Source organism: Belonocnema kinseyi, chromosome 3, assembly GCF_010883055.1.
Source record: "Belonocnema kinseyi isolate 2016_QV_RU_SX_M_011 chromosome 3, B_treatae_v1, whole genome shotgun sequence".
NCBI lineage: Eukaryota > Metazoa > Arthropoda > Insecta > Hymenoptera > Cynipidae > Belonocnema > Belonocnema kinseyi.
In genome coordinates this window covers 91,074,583-91,102,178 of record NC_046659.1, presented here as the reverse complement: position 1 = coordinate 91,102,178, position 27,596 = coordinate 91,074,583, and the positions used below count along the sequence as shown (strand labels likewise).

At 33.8% G+C, this 27,596-nt stretch overlaps 1 protein-coding gene across 2 annotated transcripts; it reads right to left on the bottom strand.

Annotated features, from left to right (window-relative positions):
* Window positions 1-994: 994 nt before the first annotated feature.
* Window positions 995-25,944, bottom strand: LOC117169298 (MAP kinase-interacting serine/threonine-protein kinase 1-like). Of its 2 annotated transcripts, none has more exons than XM_033355601.1 (5): window positions 25,856-25,944; window positions 12,293-12,415; window positions 7,986-8,342; window positions 7,323-7,893; window positions 995-4,865 (listed from the first exon to the last, which is right to left on the bottom strand). In XM_033355601.1, the coding sequence occupies exons 1-5, from the start codon at window positions 25,932-25,934 to the stop codon at window positions 4,415-4,417; spliced, it is 1,581 nt and encodes a 526-aa protein (XP_033211492.1). In that variant the 5' UTR covers window positions 25,935-25,944; the 3' UTR covers window positions 995-4,414. The 2 variants fall into 2 exon arrangements, with proteins under 2 accessions (XP_033211492.1, XP_033211493.1); XM_033355602.1 differs by lacking the exon at window positions 25,856-25,944 and adding an exon at window positions 21,393-22,345.
* Between the last annotated feature and the right edge of the window lie 1,652 nt (window positions 25,945-27,596).

Here is a 27,596-nt window from a genome sequence, read left to right as displayed (position 1 = left end):
TTTAATCTTTTGAAAACTACTAATAATCTTCAAGAATTACTCAAATTTTTTATACAAATGTTCATTTGTAAATTATACATAAAAATTTAAAAATTACACTCACAAATTAAGCATTTTTCCAATACAACAATTAAAATGGTAATGTTCAAATATTCAATAATTAATCTTTTTCTTAATTAAAAATTTCAAATTGAATGGGTTAAAAATTGAATATTTTAGACTGAAACGATATTTTAAATTTAATAAAATCCTTTAATTAAGAATATATTATTATGAAGTTATTTTTAAGTTGAAAATAGTTTATAAACTTTCAGTCACACGTTCACATTTGTTTAATGGCTAAGACTTTCAAATTGAAACCGTTTAAGTTTTAATGTTAAAATCTGAAAATTCTTAAATTTTGGACTGATTTAAAGTCGTTTTGGTTCACTTTTTATTACTTAAAGTACAGATAATTAAAAAAAAAATTATTTATTTATTAAATAAAAATGTTTTTTATCAAAAATTTTCAACACCAAAGGCTTTAATTTTTCATCTTCTCAAGTCTTTCAGAAAGCACTTAAAAATTCTTTAAATTAAAAATGTAAGCTTAAAAATAAACATTTTACATGGAAAATTTTCAAAGTAAAAAAATTTTGAATTCATTTCCTGGTCTCAAAAAATTCCCCGTTTTCCGGTCCAGCGCCCATCCTGAAAAATCTTTTCACTGATATAATCATTTTTCTATCAAATACATGTAAAAATTGAAACTTTGACCATTTTTGTTAAAAAAGTGTCAATTTTTCTTAATTTTTTTTTCTTCGGATTATTGCTTTACAGATTCGAAAATACAACAAAAATTGACCTAGAATTGTTCACAAAAAGCCATTCACTGTAAATTTGGTGCCGGGTCCTTTCGTACTTTTTTTTATTATTATTCACTAGTTAAGACATTAAACTATTAAAAACTACATGCTAAAAGGAAATCAGGTAATAAAAGAAATCCAACACTCAATTAAAAGATGATTCATGTTTTTATTTTTTTTTCAATTTTTGTCGTCTTTATCTCCTTCTCATTTCTCTCCTCCTCTCTCGCTCTTTAAAAAAGTAACGAAAATCTCGCTCTCCTCTCTCATGCCCGCATATGACTTTGGCAGATGCCGATAAAATGATTCTCTTCGCCAACGCACAATACCCATTCATACCAATAATACATACTCCTCTCTGGAAAGTGATACGCGGGTTAAAGAGAGAAAGAATGACATATGTGTATGTGTACATATCATCGCTGCGCAGCCAAAATTGTGTTGAATCAGGTTTACAAATTGCTATCATCGATGACAAACAATCCACCCTCACCTCACGTACACTATTTAAAAAAAAAAGAGATTCGACCATCGCTGAAGAAAAGAAATTTGGATTTTGGAAATATGTGATAATCTGCAACAAAATCTATTTTCCCCAAGAGAGGTTATATGTTTCTCGATTTTTTTTAATACTTTGGCAACACTAAGAAGTTAATTAAATAGTGGTCGAACTCGCACAATTTTCTTTCTCAACACAGCGCAGCGTTTGCTTAATGAGATAAATCTTATAACTCTATAAAAAAAAAAAGATTTTCCTTAGAGGCTAATAGTTAATTTCTCGTACTATTACTCTCCTCTCATCTTACGCACGGCTCGCAAACACTCTACACATTCGCTCGCGGTAAATCGCTAACAGGTGATATTATGGCCATTTTGTATGATTACCGCGCTCTCTGTTCACAATCTCACATTTCATTCGTTTTTAAAAAAAGGAAACGACCGTTTATCGGAAGAAAAAACGCACGCTCTCTGATATAATAACATCGTAAAATTTGTATTTCGAGCCTGCGAATGGAGGAAAACTAGTAACGATTTTTTGAGAGCGCGCGGTGATCGTCCCTTCGATTCTTCGCCAAAAACTATCGTTGAAAACACGAGTTACAAATCTCTAGGAGCCACAATTTATGGCTTTACTTTGTTTCTTCTCTTTTTTTTCTCTCCAACTCTTCATTCTTTCAATATGTCAGGCTCAGACATTGCTCCACTCGCTTATACGTCGTAAGGATTTCTATTTACACGAATTTTACAGCGCCGCCTCAGCCAGTTATCGAATCGTCTTACAAAAAAAATGCACATATCTTTTCCGAAGAATGCCTGGAGAAGAGTGTCTTACAACTTTTTTTTATAACTTTTCTTATTTTCCTCTCCCGTAAAAACATTTTATTAAAACTCCGAAGACAACACTGAGCTCGAGACACTAGTCGGACGACTCCAATTCGAGAAAAATGCGTTGCTACTTTTCTTCACTACTTTCAAATAAATCGATAAAGAAGCCGCCTAATCTCGATTGGACAACTGACTCGGGTTGCGTTTTGGACGCCTATGAGCTACAAATTCGAGAAGAATTATCACGTTGTCTCCCTTCGAGGAGAGAAAAAACTTCCAAGGAAGCCACACTCGCAAGAAAGACAAACGCGAGAAATCCTCTAATTAAAAAGATGTTTGCCTCCCGCTTTTTTGACTCCGTGCGGGAGTTAGGCAGGACAGGATTGGCGCAGCTTATTCTTTCTGCCCTGAGTGAAAACCAAAAAAACGCGCAGGCCGCAACTGTTGTCAGAACGCGCCCAAATCAAAACTTACGACGGGGAAAAAAGCAAGAATTCTCGACTTCAATTCTCATAATTATCAATTCAAAGATCGTGGGAATTTTGGGCTCGCATGAAAACACCGCGGCACACTCTTGCTTTGGAAGCATAAAACGTTAAAGTCAAGATGAGAATTACGCGCCAATCGCTCGCATCCCGACAAAAATTTTTTTTCTCTCGATTTCGACGAGGAACGCAAACAAAGCAAAACGGAATTTAAACCGTGTGGTCAAAAAAAATGCTACGATAATATTGCATCTTTTCTTTTTTTTAAAAAGGCCAAAAAGAAAAAACTATTTTACAATAAACACACGAAAATTTTGAAACACAAGTGCGCAAAAGAAAAAAAGATAAAATCATTCCAAATTGCACAATTCAAATATTGTTGAGTGCTCGTTTTTTAAAATCAAAAATCAGGTGTTTTGCTTCTCGTTCCTCCTGACTACAGTATATAACTAAATTAACCTAATATTTTCCTCTCCTCGCGGTTCATTCGCCTTCGCTACAGGTACAAATTCAATATTCAATATGTTTTCAAAGACTTCACACGATGCGAATGTTTTCTCTTAATCGCTACGCCTCAGAAGATCGATTAAAGACATCTACGACGGCCTTCGTTCGTCCCTCTCTTTGGCGTGGAACTAAACCCCATGGCCTTTTTTTAAAAAAGGATTGCTGCTTCTCAAAGCGAATACTACATTCGATAAAGTTCTTACAATGCTACTGAGCAAACTGTGCAGCACCATACAGGGGTATGCTCATGCTTCTCTCATTGAAAGACTCAGGACGAACGGAAAATTGAAACCGATCGCGACGTTTGCGCTCAAAAGCGCAATTATCGTCGCGTTCGCCTCTTTTAATTTTTTTTTCTTTTTTTTTTTTTTAAATATATTTTTCAATTTTCGTCAACTTCATCAATTGAAAATATCTTCGTGTGTAAACTTTACGCACAATAATACGACGAGAAGGACAGACGCTCCTTCCTTTAAAAAAAAACCCGAGTTACGTGTACTATACATGTACGTTATACCTTGATTCAAGTTGTCAAAAAAAAAAACAAAAAAAAAGTTAGCTCAAACTTTACTGTCAACTTTAAAGTTAATCATTCAAAATACGTTTACTTCTATTCTTGTTTTCATGTGCGTGTCTGAATTTACTGAATCTACGTGAATCTTCATCGCTGCTCGTTCCTCGAATTTCAATTCTAAAAAAAAAAACCTGTAAACTCAAATCTAAAATCTAGAATCAGCCAGTTAAGAAAGACTTCCTGAAAATCTAGTTAGTAATCTCGACAATTCACGTTTTCAATTTGCCATATTGAGAAGCGAGCAGCGATCGCTTCACTGTTTTAGAAGAATCATCTAAATTTAAGATAACAACAACACGCTCTGAAAAAGGAAACCAATCCGAACACGATAAATAATTCGCAAAAGGCAACCAATTTAAGAGGCAAATAGTAAAGCAAACGTAACTGTCTAAACGGAGCTGATTACAGTAAATCACTGATAGTGATCGGGATTACTGGCATCAGTAATCGTCGTCGGTATCGTCGTCGTTTTCGTTGCAGTCAACATCGGACGCAAATCATTGTCGATCCGATTTTCACTCAACAATCTTATGCACGAAACGGTTTTTGTCGGCGGCATTCTCCAACGTTTACATAATATATAAAGACGAATCACTGCAGCGAGAAAGGGAATCTTGTTGTTGTTTTTTTTGTGTTTTTTTTTTTAGTTTATTTGTTTGGAAAGTGTGTGTCGCATCTCAGCCACTTGGGGAGGCGACAATTGATAAGCTTTGACGTTGGAGAAGGCTCGAACGAGCCCTCATACGTCGTTGCATCAGCAAACTCTCGCTGGGCGGTGACAGGCCAAACAAATTCTTCTCCTTGTCGACCAGCCGATTCTTGCCAATTATCTTGGAGTCGCTTAGGTCGATGCTCGAACGCATTGAGCAGGACCTGTGACGCGTACCAGGTTCAAATTCACAAGAAGAGTGTGTCGCGCAGTTCTTACTGTGCTCAGACAATTCACTGCTGGAGTCAGACATGTGACCGTAGGGATGATTATCCTCGTCGGTCGAGGACGTCGACAATCTCGGTTCTCTGTTCTCCAAGAGTTCCTCCAAATTCACGGAGAAGTGCTGAAACACCACGCGATTTACTGCCATTGCTGATTCCGCAAAGGCTGAGAGCTCACGAGCTGAGTTGTTCCTCCTGAAATCGAAATAAATTTGTTACTTCACTTTTTAAACAAATACATTAAAAAGTCTCAGAAATGATAGAAATTAATACAGGGTGTCTCTACTCAAATCCTAAACAGAAATTCACGGGCAATTCCAGGTTATATTCGGAATATGTATATGATTTTCAGAATTTATTGTAAACAATCGTTTTTTTTCGGTCCTTTTAAATATCTAAATGTGTAACGATAGTACTATTCATATGTAAAATTCATTACTGTTGTTTCATTTGTCAAAAAGTAGCTTTATTAATGGGGGATTTATATGTTTAATTTAGAAAGCTACGAAAAATTATATTGCAATATATTCCTGAATATATTTTCACTGCCGAATAATTAAATAAATAAATAATACTAAAAACGTAAATAATAAATTTCTTGAATTTGCTTCTAAAGCCCATGAATATGAATAATAATTTAAACAAATTAATATTTTACTTTTACATACTTAAAATTCAGTGCACATTTAACAGGCCAAATTGTGACATTTTACATAATAATAGGAAAAAATATTCTTTTAAGTATAATTACTGTGAATTCTATATTAAATTCAACTAAAAATACTTGAAATTCCTGACATTTCAAACAAAAATATTGCGTTTTCAACAATATAGATGAATGTTAAGCAGATGGTGACTAATTTTCAACCAAAACCTGAATGCTCATCTAAAAAAAATAAATTTTCAACAAAAAATGGAAGTTGAATTTTCAGTTAAAAAAATAACCTGATCATTAAAAAAAAATTGTGAAGCAAAGCGATATATTTTTAAATAAAATCTTAAACTTTCAACTGAAATACTAAAATTGGAAACCAAAACGAATAATTATCAACAAACAGGATTAAATCTCTAAACCAAAAAAAAAAGGAATTTTCAAACAAATAGTTGAGTTTTCAAAGAATAGAAGATGAAATTCAAATAAAAAATGGATTAGTTAAATTTTCTGATTAACAAATTAAGTTTAAACCCAAAAAAAAAAACTTTTTTTGAAGGAAATAGTTCATTTTTAATTAAAATCATGACTCTTGAACTGAAATAGTTGATCTTTTAACAAAAAAGATTAATTTTCAACTAGAAAAGGATCAATTTTTAACAAAATAGTTCAATTTTCAATTGAAAAGTATCAATTTTTGAACAAAAATGGGAGTTCGAGTTTAAGTTAAAAATACTCATTTTCAATGGTGAATCCTCATTTGAAATATTTGAATTTTCATCCAAAGAGATTAATTTCTAATTAAAATGATAAACCATTAAACAATGAAATGAATTCTTAACACAAACCACATAAGATGAATTCTCAAAAAAAATTTACTGAGGAAAAATACGGATGTTCAAAAAGAGTTTAAACTTCATTAATTTTTTTTGTTAAAGATTTATCATTTTTATTGAAAATTCAACTCTGGTTAAAAATTGAAGTATTATGTTGTAAATTCTTTTTTTGTTGTTAAAAATGGATATTTTTTTTAGTTGAAAATTCATGTATTTTCTGGAAAATTCGTCTTTTGGTAGAGAGTTAATCGTCTTGTTTGAAAAATGCATCTTTATTGTTAGAAATTAAACTATTTTAATTTAAAGATTCATAATTTTAGTAGCAAATTTATAATTTTAGTTAAAAATAGAATTATTTGGTTAAACACATGATTATTTTTGTATTAAAATTTAAAAAATGTAAACACTCTCGAAAAAATTCCCAGGCACTTCTATTTTTTTAAGGTATGCAAAAATTCCTTGATAGTTCAAGGTTTTCTAGGTACCAGGCACCCTACAAAAACATTATCTGTTCAAAGCTTCATACAAAATAAAAAAGCTAAAAAGTTCCTTTGTAAAATTCCCGAAAAAATACTTTTAAATACATTAATTATTCTTCAAATTTAGTAAAATTCAAATTTCTTCACCTAAAGGACTTCATCTAATGTGCGTGTTCAGATTCGAAAATAATTTGCTGGCCTTATAAAATAAATCCCTCTTTTCTGATGTATATTATTTATGAAATTCAATTAAAAGTTCGAAACTATTTTCAACTTATAATTATGTTTCAATTTTAAAGTTTGATCATTTGAAATTCACAAATTACTTCAATTTTTCAAAACATAAAAGCTTTCATTTGCAAAACGAGTTAATTATATTCTTTTAAGTCTATTCTAGCTCTTGTAAATTCAAATTTCTTTTATTCTTTATTAACAGAATTTCCTATGTAATTTATCAATTGCATTAAAAAAATATTGAAACTCCGGAAATCTGAAACACTTTTCAGAACTTATTATTCTACGCAAAGTCGAATCTTTTATTATTCTCCATCCAAATAATATTCATTCACTTTTCTCGGAATTTTTATTTACTGAATTTGGTATTTCACTAAAAAAAACCATTAAACCGAGAAAAATGGGATTCTTTAATCTTCCACAAATGAAAACAAAAATAGACGTGTTTTACCTCATAACATGCGGAGTGATCAATGACCTGTTGCATCCTTCAACAGAAGAAGGTCCAGGTGTGACCCAAGGATGTTGAAGGACACATTCCGCGCTGAGTCTCTCGTGAGCATCCTTGACAAGTAAACCTCTGATGAGATCCTTCGCGTCCTCGGAAATTGTCGCCCATTCACTATCTGGGAATTCGTATCTACCCTCCTGAATGCTGGTGAAGAGCATCTGCTGACAGGATCGGCAATTCTCGCCTCTCTCCCAGCCACAGTCAGTGCCACAATTTCCATAAAATGGAGGGTAGCCACACAGCAGAATGTACATGATAACCCCCAGACTCCAGAGATCGCACCGCTTGTCGTAGTAATTTGCCTCTCCGATAAAGGCTTCCACTACCTCCGGTGCCATATATTCCGCACTACCCACTGGTGTTAAAAGCTGCGGAGTCGCCACTGGACTCGACAAAGAGTTGTTGAATTTTATCCCAGATCCCAGGTCAAAATCGCACACCTTAATGGGTGTCAACTTGTCGGGATGGACGCACAAAATGTTCTCTGGCTTCAGATCCCTGTGAGCAATTCCTAAAGAAACAATTTTCATAGTTAAGTCCAGGTTCATACGAAAATAAGAGTTTTACAAGGTACTTGATTTATTTCAGTTGAAAGTTGATTACCTTTTTTGTGCAGGAAATTTAGTGCACTCGCTATCTCCTTGACAATTTGACTCGCTTCCCTCTCGCTAAAATGATTCCTCTCCTGAATTCTGCGCAACAACTGGCCACCGTTAATTTTCTCGAAGACGAGGTAGAATTTTTCATCATCCTCGAAGAACTCAATGAGCTGAATAATATTAGGATGTCCCTGGCAGTGGTGGAAAGTCTCCACTTCCTTGAACACTCTGGTTCGAGCATGACCTGGAATTTTGTCGATGATCTTTACTGCATATTCCAAATCGGTGTACAATGAGGCACACGTCTGGACCGAAGCGTAAGCGCCTTCACCAAGAATTTCCCCGGTGAGCTTGTAGAGTTCTAGAAACAAAAAATTTTACCGTCAGAAACATATTTCAATTTTTCCATTCTAAAATTTGCCTAGCTTTAATCAATTATCTGGAAGAGACTTTAATTCATGCTGAATGAAATTCGCCTTGAATATTTCGTGAACATAAGTCCAGCAGAATCTTCCTTTAAACCGGTCTGCCTGCTACTTCCTCCAACAACTTATTCTCTTTGGGAATAAATGGTGGCACACCCGAAGGTAAAACCGTCTTTTTTGCATATTCTTTCGAGTCGTATAAGCTCGGGTATAAGCGAGTCCTATCGACCAACGACCAGGCATATATCAAGTACCCAGCAAACGTGCGCAGCACTGTTATCCTTCAGTCGTTATTATGATGCATACTGATACACGTATTGAGGAGTGAGTCAGCTTACTCGATTACTTCGGTTAGATTTTTTTTCTCATAAAAGACAATAACTTCGAGAAGCGAAAATTCAAGGACACTATGCAAAGATAATTTCCATCAAAGCATGGCAAGAAATTAAATTCCTATCGGTAAGAGTTCAAGAGCAAAGGAAATAACATTCCTTGCAAATTTCGAACAGGAGTTTAAATTTGTTAACTTCTGCTGTCATTATAGATTATAGAACTATCCATTTTTGGAAAACACTTAATTGTTTTGAAGTCTGCTTCAAAAAAGGATTCAGACTCATAGTCATGCTCTACCGATAATCGGCGAAAACGGCGTAGTATTTTGCAACGGATATTTATGATTGAATCAAAAAATTATTAAACATCAGATGTCTCCTGGATCGTGACTCTAGCGAATGAATTTCTCCTGGTAATGGTTCTCAACTTCAATCTATAGATAGTAAAGTTAATTTATTTTTAATCCCAAAGTGTCAGAATAATTTAAACCATCAAAACGGACATTTTTTGTAGTAACGGACGAATGGACAATTTGAGACGCCTAATTATACTAATTTAAAAAAAGTATTACATAGACGAAAGTTTTCAGTTATAAATGACTGCTTTCCTGGGTATATGAGAAGGCAATGTCAAGGTCAAAGGGGTAGGCGTTCAACCAGAGCGCAACTGCGCTTCCATCTCCTTCCACCCTCATCTCTTTCACTCCATACCAGTTCCCTTTCTCCCTTTTCCCCTTCTCAACCACCATCGTCACTATTTGTACTGTAGAAGTGTAGAGCAGAGCAGAGTACACTCTGAATAAAAGTTTTCTCTAAAGCCGGAGTCACCTGCCATCCAATATCCTTTAGCTGGCTTTTAGCATTCAAAAATATTTTCCATTATTTTTAAACTTCACTTAAATTTACGCCCTTTACGTCTTTATGATCTCATTCAGAGACTTGGGAGTTGATTCAGAAATTCCACAACTTGATTCAGAAATGTAAGTTTTTGAAATTCCTTAAAATGAACCAAATTTTTACATTTCGTATCTTCAGTGAAAATACTTTTCAGCTTGAAGCAACATTTAATTGATAAGAGAAACTTGCAATTTTCATGAGACGTCAAATTGAAACCGGCCGAGATTTTTTGAATATTTTGTACTTTTCTTCCATTACAATTCGCTCCCCTCTTCCTACTTCAGACATATCTCTATGCACCAAACTCGGCTTGGCAACGCTGCAGACACAATATATAGCTGAAACCCAATAACGCGATTCCACTTCCCAGGAAGAAATGCTTTAAAATATAACGAGCTCATAAGAGCAAAAACTTGTGAACCTAATACTATTTTGTCATCGGAGAAAAGGAAAATAAAATAAGACGGTGAAAAAATTAAAAAGGCCTCATCCCTGGTTCTTAGAAAGTTCTTCACCGTACCCTAACTAAGCCTAAGGGCCTAAGCCGAAGGAGCCTAAGGACTGAGGGTCGAATAATTCTACCTGCTCCTACCCGATGAAATTGCTGTACAAATTGTACAAGTCTGGTCTGAGATGTAAGCAGAAGTAACACTCTCATCATCTTGGTTAGCAAAAATTTATTTCGGATTCGGGTAGAAATTGATCATAATTTGAGGCTAAAAAATGTTTTCCAACTTCAATCAAGACAATAGGCGTCCTTCGAAGTGGAGGTCTTTTAGTTTGCAATTAATTTCCACGTTACTCATTTTTGTATCAGTATTAGGAACGTACTGCTTAAACTGGATGCTTTGTTATTCTTACCGTTGAGCGTGAATATACAGAGTTCATCAAGAGTCAATTTAACCCGATTTAGCTCAATCATCCAATTTAAAGGAAACCAGATTTTTCCATGAGTAAAGATAACAAAGGTGGAATATTTCCCCATTTAAAAACGAATTAAATGCAGCCAAGAATTTATATTTGCAATAATTATCAAAAATACGAGATTTATTTTATCCACTCGACATTGTCTTCCGTTTTAATCAATCGAAAACTGAGAGCTAGAGATATTGAACATTTTTATACAAGAATGGGATTTTTGAAGAACCATATAAATTCTGATGCAAAAGATTGCTTTATCTCCAATATCCCGTGACTAACCCAACACCGTGTAATCTGGGTGATATTCATGAAAAGAGTCATGCTTGTAAACGCGGAAGTATCCAAGGACAGCGAGAGGTCTACAACCTACTGACTACTCGAGATTCGAAAGACGCACGACTTCGTCGCCACCTGAAAAAATGCTATTTCCATCGTGTGGATTAAGTTTTAGACAGAGGCACGCGAAATGCCAACTACGTCTCACTTTCTACGGAAGGAACTAACTTTCCTGCATCACAGATCCCAATATCAAAATCCCATACGAACAATTACAATTCAATTTTTCAAACCTTTATAAACATTCCTTATAAACAAGAAACTTTATTAACTCAAAAATAGAATCAAAATCTGAAGATGCAGATAAGAGAAAACTTTAACAGCACCTATCAGAGTCAAATCCTATGTTTAGGATTGTCAACAAACTAGATACTTTAACAAACTAGATACTTTGGAGTTTAATCGACATTTTTAGATTTGCAAGCCGCTAAAAATCGCCTAACTTTACGATTTTTATGTGCCGGTACTTTTTGAATGTTTTGATTATGTTGCACAAGAATGACCTACATTGAGGGCACTTTCGAACACAAAACTCCTTCTTCTAAAAAAAAACTTGGTTAAAAATCGCTAAATCGCCAGGAAATCGCCAAATCCCCAAAAAATGGGTAATCAGAATGACGATAAATTACCGAAGTTGAAACAACAACAAAATTCTGGACACCCTGTATGTCGCAAAGCTCATTTCGTTTTTCCCACGTATCAAGGTGAGCCCGAGTGAAAACCGACCAGTCTCGAGAATTACCGAAGCTTGATTCGCAAATCCACCACGAGATGACGCAATAATATTAAACTGTATTCGCTCGCCAAGTTGAGTGCATCTATATAGCAAATGAAGTTCAGTTAGCTATAAAATAGAATATATACTTTAGTTCTAGACCGACGCTTAGAACGTTCGAGAACTCGAACCGAAGCGGTGTTACGAGTTTCTCCCAACGAGCTCCGATCGATCGCCCACTTTGAAAGTCGAGTCATTCTGAATAACCAAACGGGGAATCGCCACCTCTACGCCGATCGGTGAAATCGATTTTAACTCAATCCAATCATCTTAACTGCAAAGAGAGCCTTTCCAAATAAATTTAGAATTTAAAAATTCAACACACCAGTCTCTAGGAATAGGATTATAGCGAGACTTGTATTCACGAAAGCGACAGTTCGAGATGATTTGAAAGATTTTTTTGCACAAGTATTTCCGGCTTGCATAAATAAACTATGGGTGAATAGCGTACATCGTACCTACATATATGACGAGAAGGTTTGACCCAGTGCAGGGTTTCATTACAAATTCTGATCTCGCATTTTCTCCCTTCTACCCCTTTACATCCCTCTCTCTCAAATGCCTTCAGATATCCACCTCGCAACGACGTAACCCCAAGATAAATCAAGTTGCTGCCTTAATTTACCTTGGAAACAAGACGATACCAAAGATGATCCAGATCTCTTCTTCCTGCGCCTTTTGCGCCTGGCTTCTTCCTGGCGAGCCTGCACCGAACTCAGCGGCTCTCCTGTCGAGGAAACACCATCACCTGAAAAAAAGAAAAGAAAAAATTTAGATACATATATTTATAAAACATAATCGTAAAAGCTCCGTAAACGATGATGTCAACTTTCGTATTAGCTGATTGAGAGCATTTGAAAGAAAGTAATGTTAATCGCGAATTAGAAATTACATGTTTGTGAAAGTTATTCGTGACTCAATTACCAACTCGTTTCTGTATTTTGGTGTTTTGTTTATTTACCATTGAATGGTGGCAATTTAATCTCCATCATGTGATGAATTTAAATTAGTTTTATACCGTTTTTAATTCCCTCTGGATCATCCTTTAACAAAAGTTTGTAAGAAAACGTAATAAATTCAACGACAGTTGCACAAGATGTTTTGTTTGTGAATCGTATGTAGCGTTAGGTCGTGGTAAAAGCACGTGACATTCGTGCTTTCGTTATCAACAACTTAAAAGGAATGATGTAACTTATTGTTCGACTTTTAATCACCTATCGATAACTGCGGCTAAGACGAGAGGATTAGTCACTGCATGTAATTTTTCACTATTAAAAACTGACTTATTTTAGTGATTCATGTATACTGTACGAGTAGTCATTATTTGGAGCCAAAACAAAAAAAGTCCATGCCAACCAACAAGAACCAAAGACACCTACCTAAACGGTATTTGTGGAAACGACGGTTGGCACTTCGTGCACCTTCTAGAATGCTTTGTTTGTGTGTGTGCATACTGACGCAAATGCATTGTCAGTATGAATGTATACAACAAGGTGGGGTTTGGGACTCGTTGCAGCTGAAAATCGAAGAGACGCCTCAACCAAGGTCTCTTGCAGCCGACAACCGACAAGTTGCACGTACGCACTACCAATAAGGAATTCAAGGAAATTCTGATTTAGAGCTACCCTCCAGCGGTACTCCTAAAACTCTAATATGTGTACAAAGAACCTTTCGTTCTGTAATTGTTTCCTAAGAATTCGGTGGTAAAATTACAAATTTATTGTTAAATCCATGCCAAATGTATGAAACTTACAATAAACGTGTAATTTTACTGCAAATGTAGCCATGGACAAAACATAGTACATTTTCGCTATTTCGTGCAATTGAACACCGATTCTCGTTTGAAATTTTCAACTTTTTCGTAAATTTACCTCAGTTATCACTGGTATTTTTATATCCAATGATTTCTGTGGTTGAATTAGGCGAAACATTTTACAGAGTAGTATAATGACCCAAGCGCTTCTCGAAAATTCAAAATAGACGCTTCTATTTTAATTCCTATCCCGCCGCAAGAGACATACATGAGGGTGCTAATCTTTACTTGAGAGGAACTTTATAGTCGGGAAGTACCAGTTCTAAAATAACGAAATAGAAATACCGTGAATAATTAGGATAATTTTAAAACAATAATCTGCAATTTTTTAAGTACGAACCCTAATGTTAATAAATGAGCAAAGATTGAAAGACTGACGTAATCTAAAGAATAAACGTCGCTAAATGAATATTTGTTCTTTATAAAGTCGAAGCATCTGTCTGCCTTACATACATGGTCCGATGTACCGGTTTTTACCAAACCGGTTCGCCAGCACAGAAAAATAACTTCTAACTTCATACCATTTTTTAATTATTTATTTCTGTTTTGAAAGTCGACTTTTTTCTGTTTTTAAGTTGAATGAAAAGACATTTAATTTGTTTTTAATGAGCTAGGGTAGATTTCGAACATGAGAGTTTGAGCATGTTTTCGCTTCCCCAAGTTTACAAGTTCAATAAAATAGAATTTGCCTGATTTTCGCAAATATAACTTTTTTTTAAACGAAAACATCATTTATTGCTCCCAATGGTTTTAAATGCCAATTACAAAATACCCTCCATGCTCTTTGATGATGATGTAATATTGTAATGTATTTAATGAGAGCTGTGTTACAAACTGCGTAGAAGGAAAACTGGTGCAATGATTCGAAACGCACAGTAATCAAATAAAAAAAGATTCTATTTGATAATAAAGAACAAATATTTGCCCCCGTAACTTTCCTGGAAAACTACTCAATAACATCTCTATAACGTACAATTTACTACCTATATTTATAGAATTTTACACCAAACAAAAACAGAATCTATCAAACTTATTTGTCATAAAGCAAGGAACATCCGAGTCTATAAATAATAAGAAAGTTAATGGCCTGACTGACTGAGAATAAACTATCTTATCTATGGATGTTTTTAAAGATCTAGTTGCATTCAAGCGAATATTATGAAGCCACTCTACTTCTGTGAGAATTAATAACGAAATAATCACTGACGTATGTTATCTAAGAGTATAATCACTTAATTTCTTTATCTCGTGTTATTAAGATACCTGATAATAATATAAGATATATTATTTTTGGTTTTGATTTTTGAATCCTTTGTCCTTACCTTCTCTAGTGATAGCTGGAGAGGTCGGTCGATTTTTAGGGAATGAATTTACCCTAAGTAGAGCGCTTTGTTCGCCACCCCAAGCAATGCGATCAAAATCAAGAGGGGAAGTACCAAACAAGTACTGGGCAGATGAATCCGGTACGATTACATCAATGGAAAGGAAGTTAGTTTTTTATATTCCACCCCGATATACTGGAAATGTGGAATTCAACCATTTAAACTTTATCAGGGTTGTGACAAAATTTTTATTTCGAAATTACCTGAATTTTTTTAAACCGTTATAAGTGTTTCTCTCATGTATAAAAACAAACTTACGCCCAGGAGATATATATTTATTAAGACTTTTAATATTTAATTTATTTAACAAATTAATTTTTTTAATTAATTTAAAACCAAAACCATCTTAACGCAACCAAAATTTAATATATTTATAATCATTTTCTCTTGATAATTGTCATTTCTCATATAAAAGAAGAAACATTTACGAAGCCAGCGGTAAAAATTTCGTTCATATGAATGTTCAAACAGGCAAGCTTATCAAAATTGTTGAATTTTGGAAAAACTAATAAAATTTTCAACCAAGTAATAGAATTGTTAACCACAAAATGCATTATCAACCAGAAAAATAATAATTTTATCAATATCTCTAAGATTCAACTTCAGTTTATCAAAAACTTACTGAGTTAGGTTTTCCCTGACCAGTTAAGAATTCCCTGATTTCTAGCAAATCTGCTTGATTCAGTAACTGAATCAAATGGAGAACCTTGATTCAAAGTGAAAGAGATCCGTATGCAACATCTAAGTGACATTTTTTCCCTGGAAAGCCGATTAATGTCTGAGAAATAGGAATGACAAATGATGGGGGTCACTGAAAAACAATGAAGTAGGAACTGTTCGCGATGACAAGCATACGTAGAAATTGCCGTGCCGTATACCATGATGCGCATTGCTGAGGCGCTCCTCCAGTCATCGGTGGGCGTTCAATCGCGTGGGTTCAAGAGAAATCAGAAACGAGACCACTTATATTGCTCGGTAACTGTACACGACGTTCATACGTTGTAGCAAACGGCTCATTTCATTGTCTCTTGTCCCTTTTCCACCCATAATCTCGATATAAAACTTCTAGAGTTCTGGCTTCGAAGATCGATCGTAAATATCTCTCAAGAGAGGATATATTTACTTCTCAAGAAAACTCTCACGAGATCAAGTTTATGATCCAGGAATTACTTAATTTTTAAATTAAAAAAAAATAAAATAAAAAAAAAGATTTACAGATATTTAGTTTGAGCGCTTAAATATAACTGCCAGAGAGGATTAAACATGATTAGTATATGGAAATCCGATCAGCATGGCTTTCAAACCACCCGAACAGCATTATGGTTTTACTAAAATTGGTAGTTAGGCTTCTAAATATATGTCGGCACGAAGCTATATACTGAGAAAGGATGGTCTATGACTCTATGGAGTCGATGCCAATTACTATAGGATTTGCCCCATGGCGGCAATGAGCCCTGATAACAGGGATGCTAATAGATCGAATCTATATCAGAGATTACAATACCCTTTGTGCCAAAACAGGATTTACTACTGGAAAATTGTAAATAATTGAAAGGTTTATTCCAGGTAAATTTCAACAAATTTACGATAAATTAAGAATCTACAGGAATTTAAAGGAAATAAGAAGAATTCGATTAAAATCATAAAAATTCAAGAGAGTTTAAACAAATTCATAAAATCCATAAGATTCTACTAATTTCATTAAAATTGTGTAAAATTAGAAGAATTCAAGGAACTTCGATAAAATACATAATAATTCAGTACTTCAGGCACTTGTAGACCTGACAAAAATGTTATGCCAAATATTCCACGATTTCAGTAAAATTGATGTCAATTACAAATTAAAAAATCCTAGTTAATCAAAAATTCAAGAGAATTTCAAAGAATTTAGGATAAATTATGAAGAATTCAGGGAATAGAATTAGAGAATAAAAACCTGATCAAATCCATAAGAATTCAAGATGAATTGAAAAGTCTTCGGGGTGCATTAAACAAATTTAAAATCCATTGAATTAAATGGATTTCAAAGAATTCAGATGTATATGAAGTCAAGAACGTTTAATTGAACGAAATATTTTTCCCTGCTTCATTTTTACCCATAAACATGGTACCAACTGCAATTTAAAATTGATATTTCTGTTTCAATGATAAATTATTTCAAATATAAATAAACAAACATTTTAACACTTTTTCTAGTTTACAAAGTCACCAGTAAAAAATTTCGTTCATTTGAACGTTCAAAACTTCAAGTAGATATAATTCAGGATGAATGCAAAACAAGTTAAAGTAATCGTAAAAATTTCAATAAAATTCAGAAACCCTTCGAACTCTAATTTACTGACGCTATTTTTTTATTGACTTTATCTTAAAAAAGTGACGAAAAAGCGATTTGAAAAGAAAAAAAACGTCTCTAAAAGCGACTGTGGTGACATGTCTGCTAATTTCGAACGTTTTTTAAAAACGAGTTTTCGAATTTCATTAAATTTTTTCAAACTTCTACTCTCATAGGAAATACCATCTGTTAAATACTACGAAAATGATAGAATCTGGTTGTTATCCAAGATCTGAAACTCGAATTTCAAGGTTGCTCAACAGGCGTCCCTTTTTCTTTGTCACTCCACCAGTTTGGATTTGGAACATGCGTGGTTCGAGGATTGAAAAGGAAAGCAGGCGCCCTTCCCCTATACTCATATAGTACAGGGAAATTTGCAACACCACGTCCGCGTTGGCAGAATCAAACACGTAATTTTGGAGGGTGAAGTGGGTTAGTAGTGGTTGAAAGACGAAGTAAAGGGGACGGCATCATGAGTAGAACGAACAAAGGGAAAAGGGCTGTGCGCATGGCCATGCCTTGCTGGAGGCTATTTCCCCATATAGTCTGGGATCCGAAGAGGAGAGTGAGCATCCATTTTAGGTCCTGATGATTTGATGATTAATTCTTGTGCAAAATTTTCTACTGATTCCGAATATATTGGGTGCACATAGCGAATTCCAGGTCATTTTGTTGTTATTTGACATTCTATGTGTTTAGATAAAAAATGTCATATCTCTGAAAATTATTTAAGTTTTCAAAATACTTCTCCATATTCATTTAAATAAGTGTGATATGCACAAATTTTGTTAATAGTGTATGTTGATTTAATTGATAGTTTTCGAGAAAAACAATAAAATAGCTTTTTAATGAAAAGCCATTTCTACAGTACATTTTTTATCATTTCACAATTTTTTTTAATTAGGCTATTGGTCTATAAAATTCTATTAAGCAGGATGTTTGCGCGTGTGCGCTTGTGTGTGAAGTTGCGGTTCAGATTGCAAACATGCAGCTTTCGAGCCCCCCACGCTGTCTGTTGTATTTGGCTTAGTTAGTTCTGTATGATTCCAGAAAAAAATGGTTAAATGATAAAAAATGTACTGTAGAAATAGTTTTGTATTAAAACGCCATTTTATTTTTTCTCTCGAAAACTATCAATTAAATCAACATACATTATCAACCAAATTTATGCATAAATGAATAGGGAAAAATATTTTCAAAACTTTAATAATTTTCAGAGATATGACATTTTTGATCTAAACGCATAAAATGACAAATAACAACAAAACGACCCGGAATTCGCTATGTGCACCCGATATATTCGGAATCAGGAGAACGTTCTGCACAAGAATCAATCATCAAATCATCAGGACCTAAGATGGATGCTCAAATGCTGTTAGGACTTAGATCCCAGAATAATAGCTTGAAGGGGTACATCTGCTTTAAAAGGGACAAAGGACTAAAGGAGCCACGAGCCAGCTTATCCGGAAGTATAGTTCCTCTTGAATTTCGACAACAGAGCTTTACAACAATCAATTCCTATCTTGAATGCCTTTGACTTAATAAACATGTTAAACTTCATCTGTTATTCAAGAGTCCTAGCTTCGTTCATTAAACAAAAAGATATACCCTTTAGTTTTGGAACAATTTGATGACTAGTTCATTGACTTCGAGCTGAAGATATTTTCAATTTACGCTATATTGAGTTGGTGCAGATTGTTAAGGGGTCAAGCTCAATCGCAATTACAATTTTTCTAGTTTATTGATCGTTATCTCTTGATCAGAAAGTTTCAGCACCATATCAAGCTGCAAACTCTAGCACTTGGAAATAAGACAAACAGCATTAAAAAACTAGCCGGAAAGCCTAGTTTTAGGCTTTAGTAGACAGTTTAGAATTTTTCATTAAAGTTATACTGAAGTAAAAAGATTTACGAGTCGTGCAACGATTAAATTGTTATTGCAAAGTGCATGAATCATCATCTTACTTTCTAGGAAGTTTTTCGCGGCCAGTAAACTTTTTTACTGCAATAACACTTGAAAGATGGATACAAAAAACCCTAATTCCTGAAACTGTAATTGGCAATTGAAATGGTGATCAATTTCTCTCCAAGTATAATTAACTTGATGCCATCTTGTTGCTTATAGCAAAAAATATGGAGCGACTCGACTTACATTTTTTTCAGACGACAGACGAACTATGTTTCGCAGACAAAAAAGCAGACGTCATCAAAAAAGAAATATTCGAATAAAACTCACGCGATCTCTAGATAGGGAAATTATCGTAAGTGTAAATCACACATCTCACAAGATGATGGTAGCGTTCCTTTTCTGTGCCAGTCATTGAACTCATACACGGGCTTTAGAAACTAAAGTGCCTGTATCACACGAAAATACATTCCCTCTAAGCAAAATTATACATGCACTGGCCTGTCTACTTTCAAGTAAAACCAACTGTAACCATGTGCATCCAGCTTTGTCGAGTGTCTAAACTAGACCTTAGGAGTGAATCCTCTTTGAAGGAAATGCCAGTATCGCAAAATCTGTGTCTTTCCATAGGGGAAGTGAGCAGTTTTCTTTGAATGTGGCCGATTTGCTCTGAATATGCACGTCCTTTTCGTGTGACTCCACTCGTAACGTTCGAAACGAGTCACTGGATACGAATCACGTTCTTTGAAGCAAATCCATTGAGTTGAGAATGCTAAATGAGAGACTTTATCTCGAGAGAACAGAATCGTCATGGTCGTTTGTCATCTTCATAGCTTGATAGGGTAATTCATAATTAGTTATATTTATGGGAAGTGGAACTGTGGTTGTAAAGATGTATAAATATAATCTTGACGGTTTACTGACTTGTTCTCTCCTTTCGTCGCGACAGGAAGTTATATTGATAATAATAATAATGATTGTTTAATTTCAAAAGAAATTCAATTCTTCAAAATACATTTCTTTCGTACCCTTCAGAATTTTGTTTGGGATGATATTCTTCCCAGTAATTGCTTATTACCAAACTTGTAATACGGGTAAGTAATAAGATGCGGGTTTCAGTAATTCTCGAGAAAAACGAATTTCAAAAAATCCGAGCACGTTACGCGAACCATAACGCGAGTCAGTGAACTCCTGATCAAATCAGACATGCGCTTTGAGTTTGTAACCGAATAGACCCGGCTCGATTCCTGTAGCCGGCACTTTTTTTTATTGCAATTGTCTGTTAAATTTATTTGAATCAAGCTGAAATGTTCACTTATGTATATTCAATTACTATTATAATATTTATATTTTGAAATTAGAGCAATGAGTGATGTTTTTTTCATGACATAAAACTACATTAGGAACTCGTTCTATACGGAAAAATTGTTTAAATAAATACAGTAACTCGATTTTAATAATTTTAACAGTTAATTGAAAAAAATGTCCACAGCAGGAATCAAGCCCGGACTATCCGCTTACAACCTCCTTGCGCTGTTGCCAGACCTTACCAAGTCATGAAAAACTTTTATTTGCTAATTGCCAATTTCGCAGTTAATGTGTTATTTTTCACAACTTTAAAAAGAAATAAACATTGAAAAGTTTCAAATCTAATATTAAAATTTCCTGGAAATCTGCAAATTGTCAACAATCAAAAAAGAATATTATGTAAGCTTCTTTGGCCGTGGCACATAACAGTTGTTTACTTGACATTCTATCGATTTGTAATTGTTCATTGTGCTGGTTTCAATTCATGAATGTTAATCATTGACCCGAAGCCGAGAAAGTTCTGTTTCTGTCACCAATTACCATGTAATCGTACAAACTTCCGAGTTACTGACAAGGAAATAATTTTCTCAAATATTGAATTAAATCAACTTATTTGTTAAATTCAGGACTAGTAAACCTGTGTAAGCAAAAATTACAATAAATAATAGTTAAGAAATAAACTCACAGGAAATATCTTAATCCAAAGAAAATGACCGTGAACAATGAAATTGGTAAAATTTGAAAATAAACCAATTGGAGTTGAAAACCAAATTCATTTTCAAATTACGAGTTTGCGCAACAAATAAATGATTGTTTTGAAAACAAACCGGCAAGTCGGCAACCGGTGACAAAATGGCGGCCATGTCACTATTCCCGTTTGTGCCTGCAGGCTACGACTGCCGGAATAATTAAATTTCATCATCGGACAAGTCAACCCAGACAAATAATACGCCCTATAAAGGATTTTGTTTGTCAATTAACTTACCACGTCCACTCTCCTGGCGAGGCTCCTCGCTGTCTTCTAGAATCTTCTCCACCATTTTGATCAGAACAGCACACACGTCGCACGTACAACCGTTCAACAATCAATCAACCGTTTCGGAGTGTTTTCCACCCTTTTATCGTCAGGGATCGTTCTCCGCTGCCAATGCACTCGCACCGGTATCACTAATTATAAAAAAGAGTCAGTCGTATTTACAAAAAACGCCTAACCACTAAGTTACTGATATCTTCCACCCACGTCGAAAAAAATTGCAAAAAATCTCTTCGTGCCGATCGTATCCAGATCGACTCTCCTCTTTTGTACGTTGGGATCAGATCGATGTATATCAGCGGTAGGTATCACAGATATAAATAAATATATAAAGCCTATCTACACTCTTTTAGGTTCTCCCTTGGTCGCCGATCAACGATGATAATTTTCACTCGGTTTCGGATATTCCACGACGACAACAATGATTTTCTCTGTTGGCTCTTTCTAGCGTTGATGCTGGCTGTTATACTGTATATCTCTCGAATAAATACTATCACAGACTTTGACACTGCACTCCTCTGACTCGAAAATTCTCCTGCGTTTTTCTGCCAAAAAAGTAAGGAACCGAAGAAACCAAGGCAGATTTCTTTCACTATCCTCTGGTGACTCGCGACGAGATCTTCTTCGTGGTCGAAATGCGAGTACTCTTCGAACTTCTCTGCCTCCAACTGCTGCACAACCTCTTCTCTCCTCTTCTTTCCACTCCGCGTAGATTTTCTAACGGATTTGGGTTTTTCCTCTCTAGGAAAACAACCCTTGTTGGTCTTGTCTCCGTTGCTATCACACAGCCTCTCGCTCGCAGCGGTAATTGGGCTCGGAAGCACATTAAAAATCCTTCTTCTAAAACATCTGTCCTGCTTTACGTACACCGTCCTCACTGCTCGGCAGTTGGTTTCCGACTGAGCTCGGCGCAAGATGGCCACGCAAGTAGTTACCCCGGTTGCTCCCCTCACCTCACCCCATACAAGCGATGAAACGCCGGCAAGTGTTGCCAACTTACGTGCGCTCACGTACAAAAAGCTTGAGGTAGTGGGGCATCTTTTATGTTTTGAATATTTTCCACGAGTCATGATAATTTTTATAATACTTTAAGAAATTGGCTTGTCATTTTTCTAAACATTGTTGATGAATGGACGATCTTTGAGAAAAGTTCTTCCGCATGTTATTTTCCTGTATTTGGCCTCGGTTAAAAACCATGATTTTTAAACAAATAAATAAGGGTGACAATGAAAATTTATTTTTAAAATTCTCTGACTTTCCCTAAACAATTTTTTATTTTTCCTAGTTACTCATGTTCAAAGTCCAGCATTTTAAACTTGTAACATTTTTAACATATATTATAATCTATTACCAACTAAATAAAACAATTGAAATTTTTTTTATTTATATAAGCCAAAAAGTTGACTTTTCAACAAAAAGCTTGAATTTTCAACCAAAGAGATGATTTTTTCTTAAATAGTAAAATTTTCAACCTTAAAAGTCGAATTTTCCACCAAGATAATAGACGAATGTTCAACAAAACAGTTGAATTTTCGACAAAAAAATCACTTTTTCACAAAAACATTAAATGTTTAACAGAATAGGTCATTTTTAACCAAATACTTGAATTTCCAACCTACCACACCATGAATTTTCAACCAAATGGTAGAATTTGTAATTTAAACAAATTTAAATTCAACCAAAAACAGCTGCATTTTCAATAAAAATTAGAATTAATTAATAATAATGAATAATAATTTAAAAATTAATTTTTAACCAAATAGATTAATTTTCTAGTAAAATAATGAACCATTAACAACCACAACATTATTTTTTTAACCAAGTGCTTCAACCAAGATTTCAGTTGAATTTTCAATACCAAAATATTAATCTTCAATTCAAAGTAAATGATTGAATAAAATTGTTGAATTTTCAACCAAATATTAAAACTTTGATTAAAAATATGTTCGTCAGGAGGAATAATATGCATGTTGGCCGCATAAATTCATTTAGAAAATTTCCTAATTTTTCACTGACCAATTTTTTATTTTACCTTACAATTAATATTCAAAGATCAGAATCTTAATCTTGTAAAATTTGTAATGGCCGTGACTGCCTGTGCCGAAATATCGGTAAAAATAGTTAGATTTTTTCGGTAAGAATCAGGAGGGCTGGAAAAGGGGTTATTTGTACCGAAATTTCGGTACGCTATATAGCTGAATTTTTTCGGCACGTGCGTATGTAAGACATTTCTTTTTAATATAGAATATTTTATAAACAGAATAAAACCAATTTAAATAACAAATTTAACTGTATTAACCTTGAAAGCTTTTTAAATTGCCTCTTATGTAAATTTAGAAATTCCCTACGTTTTCCCTGATTTCGAGGGTTTTCTTGGCCTAACGCCACCCTATAAACTTAAAGTTTTCTAAAAAATACTGCTTTTTATAATTAGTCAATACTATTCAACCACGAGCAAAATTGCACGTTGAAAATAAATAAATTAGGTCTAATTTCTCTGATTATACTTTCTATTTTGAAACGCCTCAGCGGATACAACACACGCTGAATATGGATAGCCAATATGAGGAAGACTGAGTGTCAGGCCCCGAAAATTTAGCGAGTTCCTTAACCTCTTTTAGAGAAACTTGATTTTTTTCCAACCTTTCTGTTAGATATGCTTGGCGGAAGGAAGATAATTTCAGTTTTTACACGCAACAAAATTTTATGCTACGGTAAGCGCAACTTGGAATTACCGAAATTTCACTAATTTCAGGGAATTAAATGCAGGTTGAAAATTGGAGGCTACCTTTCACGGACAATGAGCCAAAAGTGAGGGACTTTCCGGCGTTCTCCCTCTTTTAATAGAAGAGTTTAAATTTAAATGCAATAATATTGTTAATATTTTGTTTATGTAGAACTGATAAAGAAACTTAAGACAGTCTTAATAAATAAAGAGGTTGTCGATCAAAGTACAGCAGGCTTTACAGTGCAAACATTTCTCAAAATAGGAAAAAAGGTTTAAATTTAAAAAAAAAATAAAAACGAAGGGTGTTAGTTCTTTACAAAGACGCGAAATGTCTTCCAAATTATTGGAATGAAAAAAATATTTGAAGTGCTGTTTTAACATCCATTAAGCATTCAAATTTATCAAAAATTAAAATTCTTCTTTAACATTTGTTATTCAACTTTTAACTATAAAATTCTTGCAAACTACAAAAAACGAGAATCTTAAGATCACACTTAGACAACACACTCTTAAATGTCTCGATTCTTAACAAGAAAGGAGAAAAAAAGCAACGTTTAAATTCCTTTCGTTCTTTTTTCTCATCTTTTCTTACTTTATTTGTTTAATCGCAATCAAAGAAAATTTACAAAAACCCACCCACATTTCAGTGTTTCCGTTTTAATTCGAATGTAGACATTTAAGATTTTATTGTCGAAATTTAATGGTTGGACTTTTATTTATTTTTTAACCTTTTTGAATTAAGCATGATGAAAGTATGTAAGTATGAAAACATATAGAAAATATCTTAAAAATAGGGGGGGGGGGAATAGGAGAATGACTGTGAAGTAGGACGGATTAATGAAATTCCGACTATGAAAAAAAATTGCCTTTTCTAATCAGGATGAGTATACCATTTTTTCAATACTATAGCAAGTCACCAAGACTATGAAACTTTAAATTTTGTTTTTGTAAGTGCAAAAATCATGGTCATTTTTTATGTAGATACTGTGGCGATAATTGATAATAACAAATAAAACATTAACAAAAGTTAATTTTGCTCAACTTAGGATTTTTTTTAATTGAGTAAAAAATATATTTTCTACTTTTAGTTATTAAATTTCGGATTTTAGAGGGTTTTAAAGAACTGAAAAAACCAGTTCAACATTTTTTGTAAGTTTTTAATAATAATGGGCAGATTTTCAACTTCATGGTAATGAAATGTCAGCTTAAAAATGTTTAAAGGCTTTTTAATTAAAAGTTGTATTCATCAATTAAAAAAAACTCTATTTTTGCAAATGATCAAAACAATATAACTGTGATAACAATATTTATGTTCCTTTTAATTATTAATTATAAGCACAATTTCTATGTAAATAAAAATGGGCTATAATTTCTGTTCTCATAGAAAAAAAATTCAATAATCAAAAATTTCAAGATCCTGATGGGTCACTATAATATTGACAACAAAATGTAGACTCATCCTGATTAGAAAAGGCAACTTTTTTCATAGTTGGGATTTGATTGGTCAAAAATATAATTTTGACTGTCCCTACTCCACTGTAAAGCCTGATATAGTGAAAGAATTTTGCATGCAGGAAATAAGAATAAACTTCAGGCTATATTTTTAAAAATGGAATAAAGAAAATGTTGAAGACTCTATAGGTAATAAGTGGTAATAATTCTAGAAATAATAATAAAAAAAAGTTACCGTTGGTGAATATTTTATGCGAAAGTTGGCAACTCTGATCTTTCTCCCTACCCAGATACCCCACGAAATCAGGAGACATCGTTCCTGCCCTCCTCAACCCGCAAGAGTCACGTACGCATCGAGGAGCTCACCTCCGAGCTACTGGGCTTTTTGATGCGAGTATGAATGTATATTTTAACATACACCACTTGTATGTTTATTTGTATAATCACATATATGCTTATTGAGAATGATGCAAAGTTCTAAATTGCTGATTTAACATTAAATGATGAAAACCTTTGTAAAGCTTTCGCTAAAGTCCAAAGTTTTCACACCAAATTTCTGTATGTACTTTAGCACAAAAATAATAATCAATAATAACTGCAATTAATTTTTTAAACATATTGAAACTTTCGTTCCGGAAATTACTCAGAAAAAATCTTAAAAAGAATCATAAAAAGGTGATGTCAGACTTTAAAATACGATAGTCTAAAATATTTTATCTGAAATAATAAGTTTATCACATGCCGTTTTTACAATTACACAATCCGAATGGAATTTAAAGCATTTAGTGTACATAGCTGGTGCCGTCTTTTCTCATCTATATCGCCGAAGTTAAAAATAAATATATGTGAATTGTTGCTCAGCTAGAATTACACACGTTATCTGTAGCTATAAATATTGAATATTTAAAACAATTTAACAAAAAACTCATACAATTTTTTTTAAATTTTCAAATGGTAAATATTCTTTACTATGGAATATATTGTTCTTCAAAGAAGCTTTAAAATAAAATGTGACATTCTTCAAGTTAGGTCTTCGACCCTGCACTACGCTACACACCATCGAAATATTACCACATGGGAATGAAGGCAACGGACTCTATCTTTGTAAACACTGTTGAGGCAGCTTTCTTGAGACTTGAGATTAATAATTTAATCCAACATAACTATTCTCTTACCATACACTCGCCAGTGCTACCGCCTACGTGAAAGGTCTATTAATGGGCCGGTTAGTAACCATCATGCGTGGCTGGCCCAGACTTGCCACAGTGTTTTTATAATTCTAAACTTTTGGTTGGTACTTCCCCGAAGCATTCATTAGACAGGAAGAAATAATATGTAAAGATCTTGGGGAAACAAAAAAATGTGTAATATCATGAAAGGAAGTCACTGTCTGTTATACATCATTATTTTGATGTTAATTTTTTCTCTACTTGTTTTATATAAATATTTCTAAAATATTTATTTCATAAGCTGTGAAAAATGCGGCAGAAAAAACGCACATCAAAATAATTACATAAACAGACCTAGTCAACAAAATTAACATAAGTGTGAAATCACCGGTCTTTTCATTTTCATCAAATGATCAAAAACCGTAAATGTTGAATAAGATTATCAAAACTCATTTAAATGTATAATACAAATATGCCTATGAATTGTCACTATTTTAAGAATAATTACCAGTTTAACACCATCCCGACTTTTAAAATGAAAAAGTCCTGAACTTGTTCCGAATTCCCGGATATGAGTAAATTAAATGATTTTAATTTAATAATTCCAAAAAATGTTCAAGATACTCGTGGGTGGGGGAAATTCTCCGAAAACGAAATCAACTTTTTAGGAGTAACTTAGGAATCGAGTTTTTGACACGAAATTGATCAATTCAAAAACATAAATAAATATTTCTTTCTTCAATAATTTTTCCATTTTACTGAATCGTTTAGCAAAAAATCACGAAGTGTCCTGGAAAAAGTCAGAAA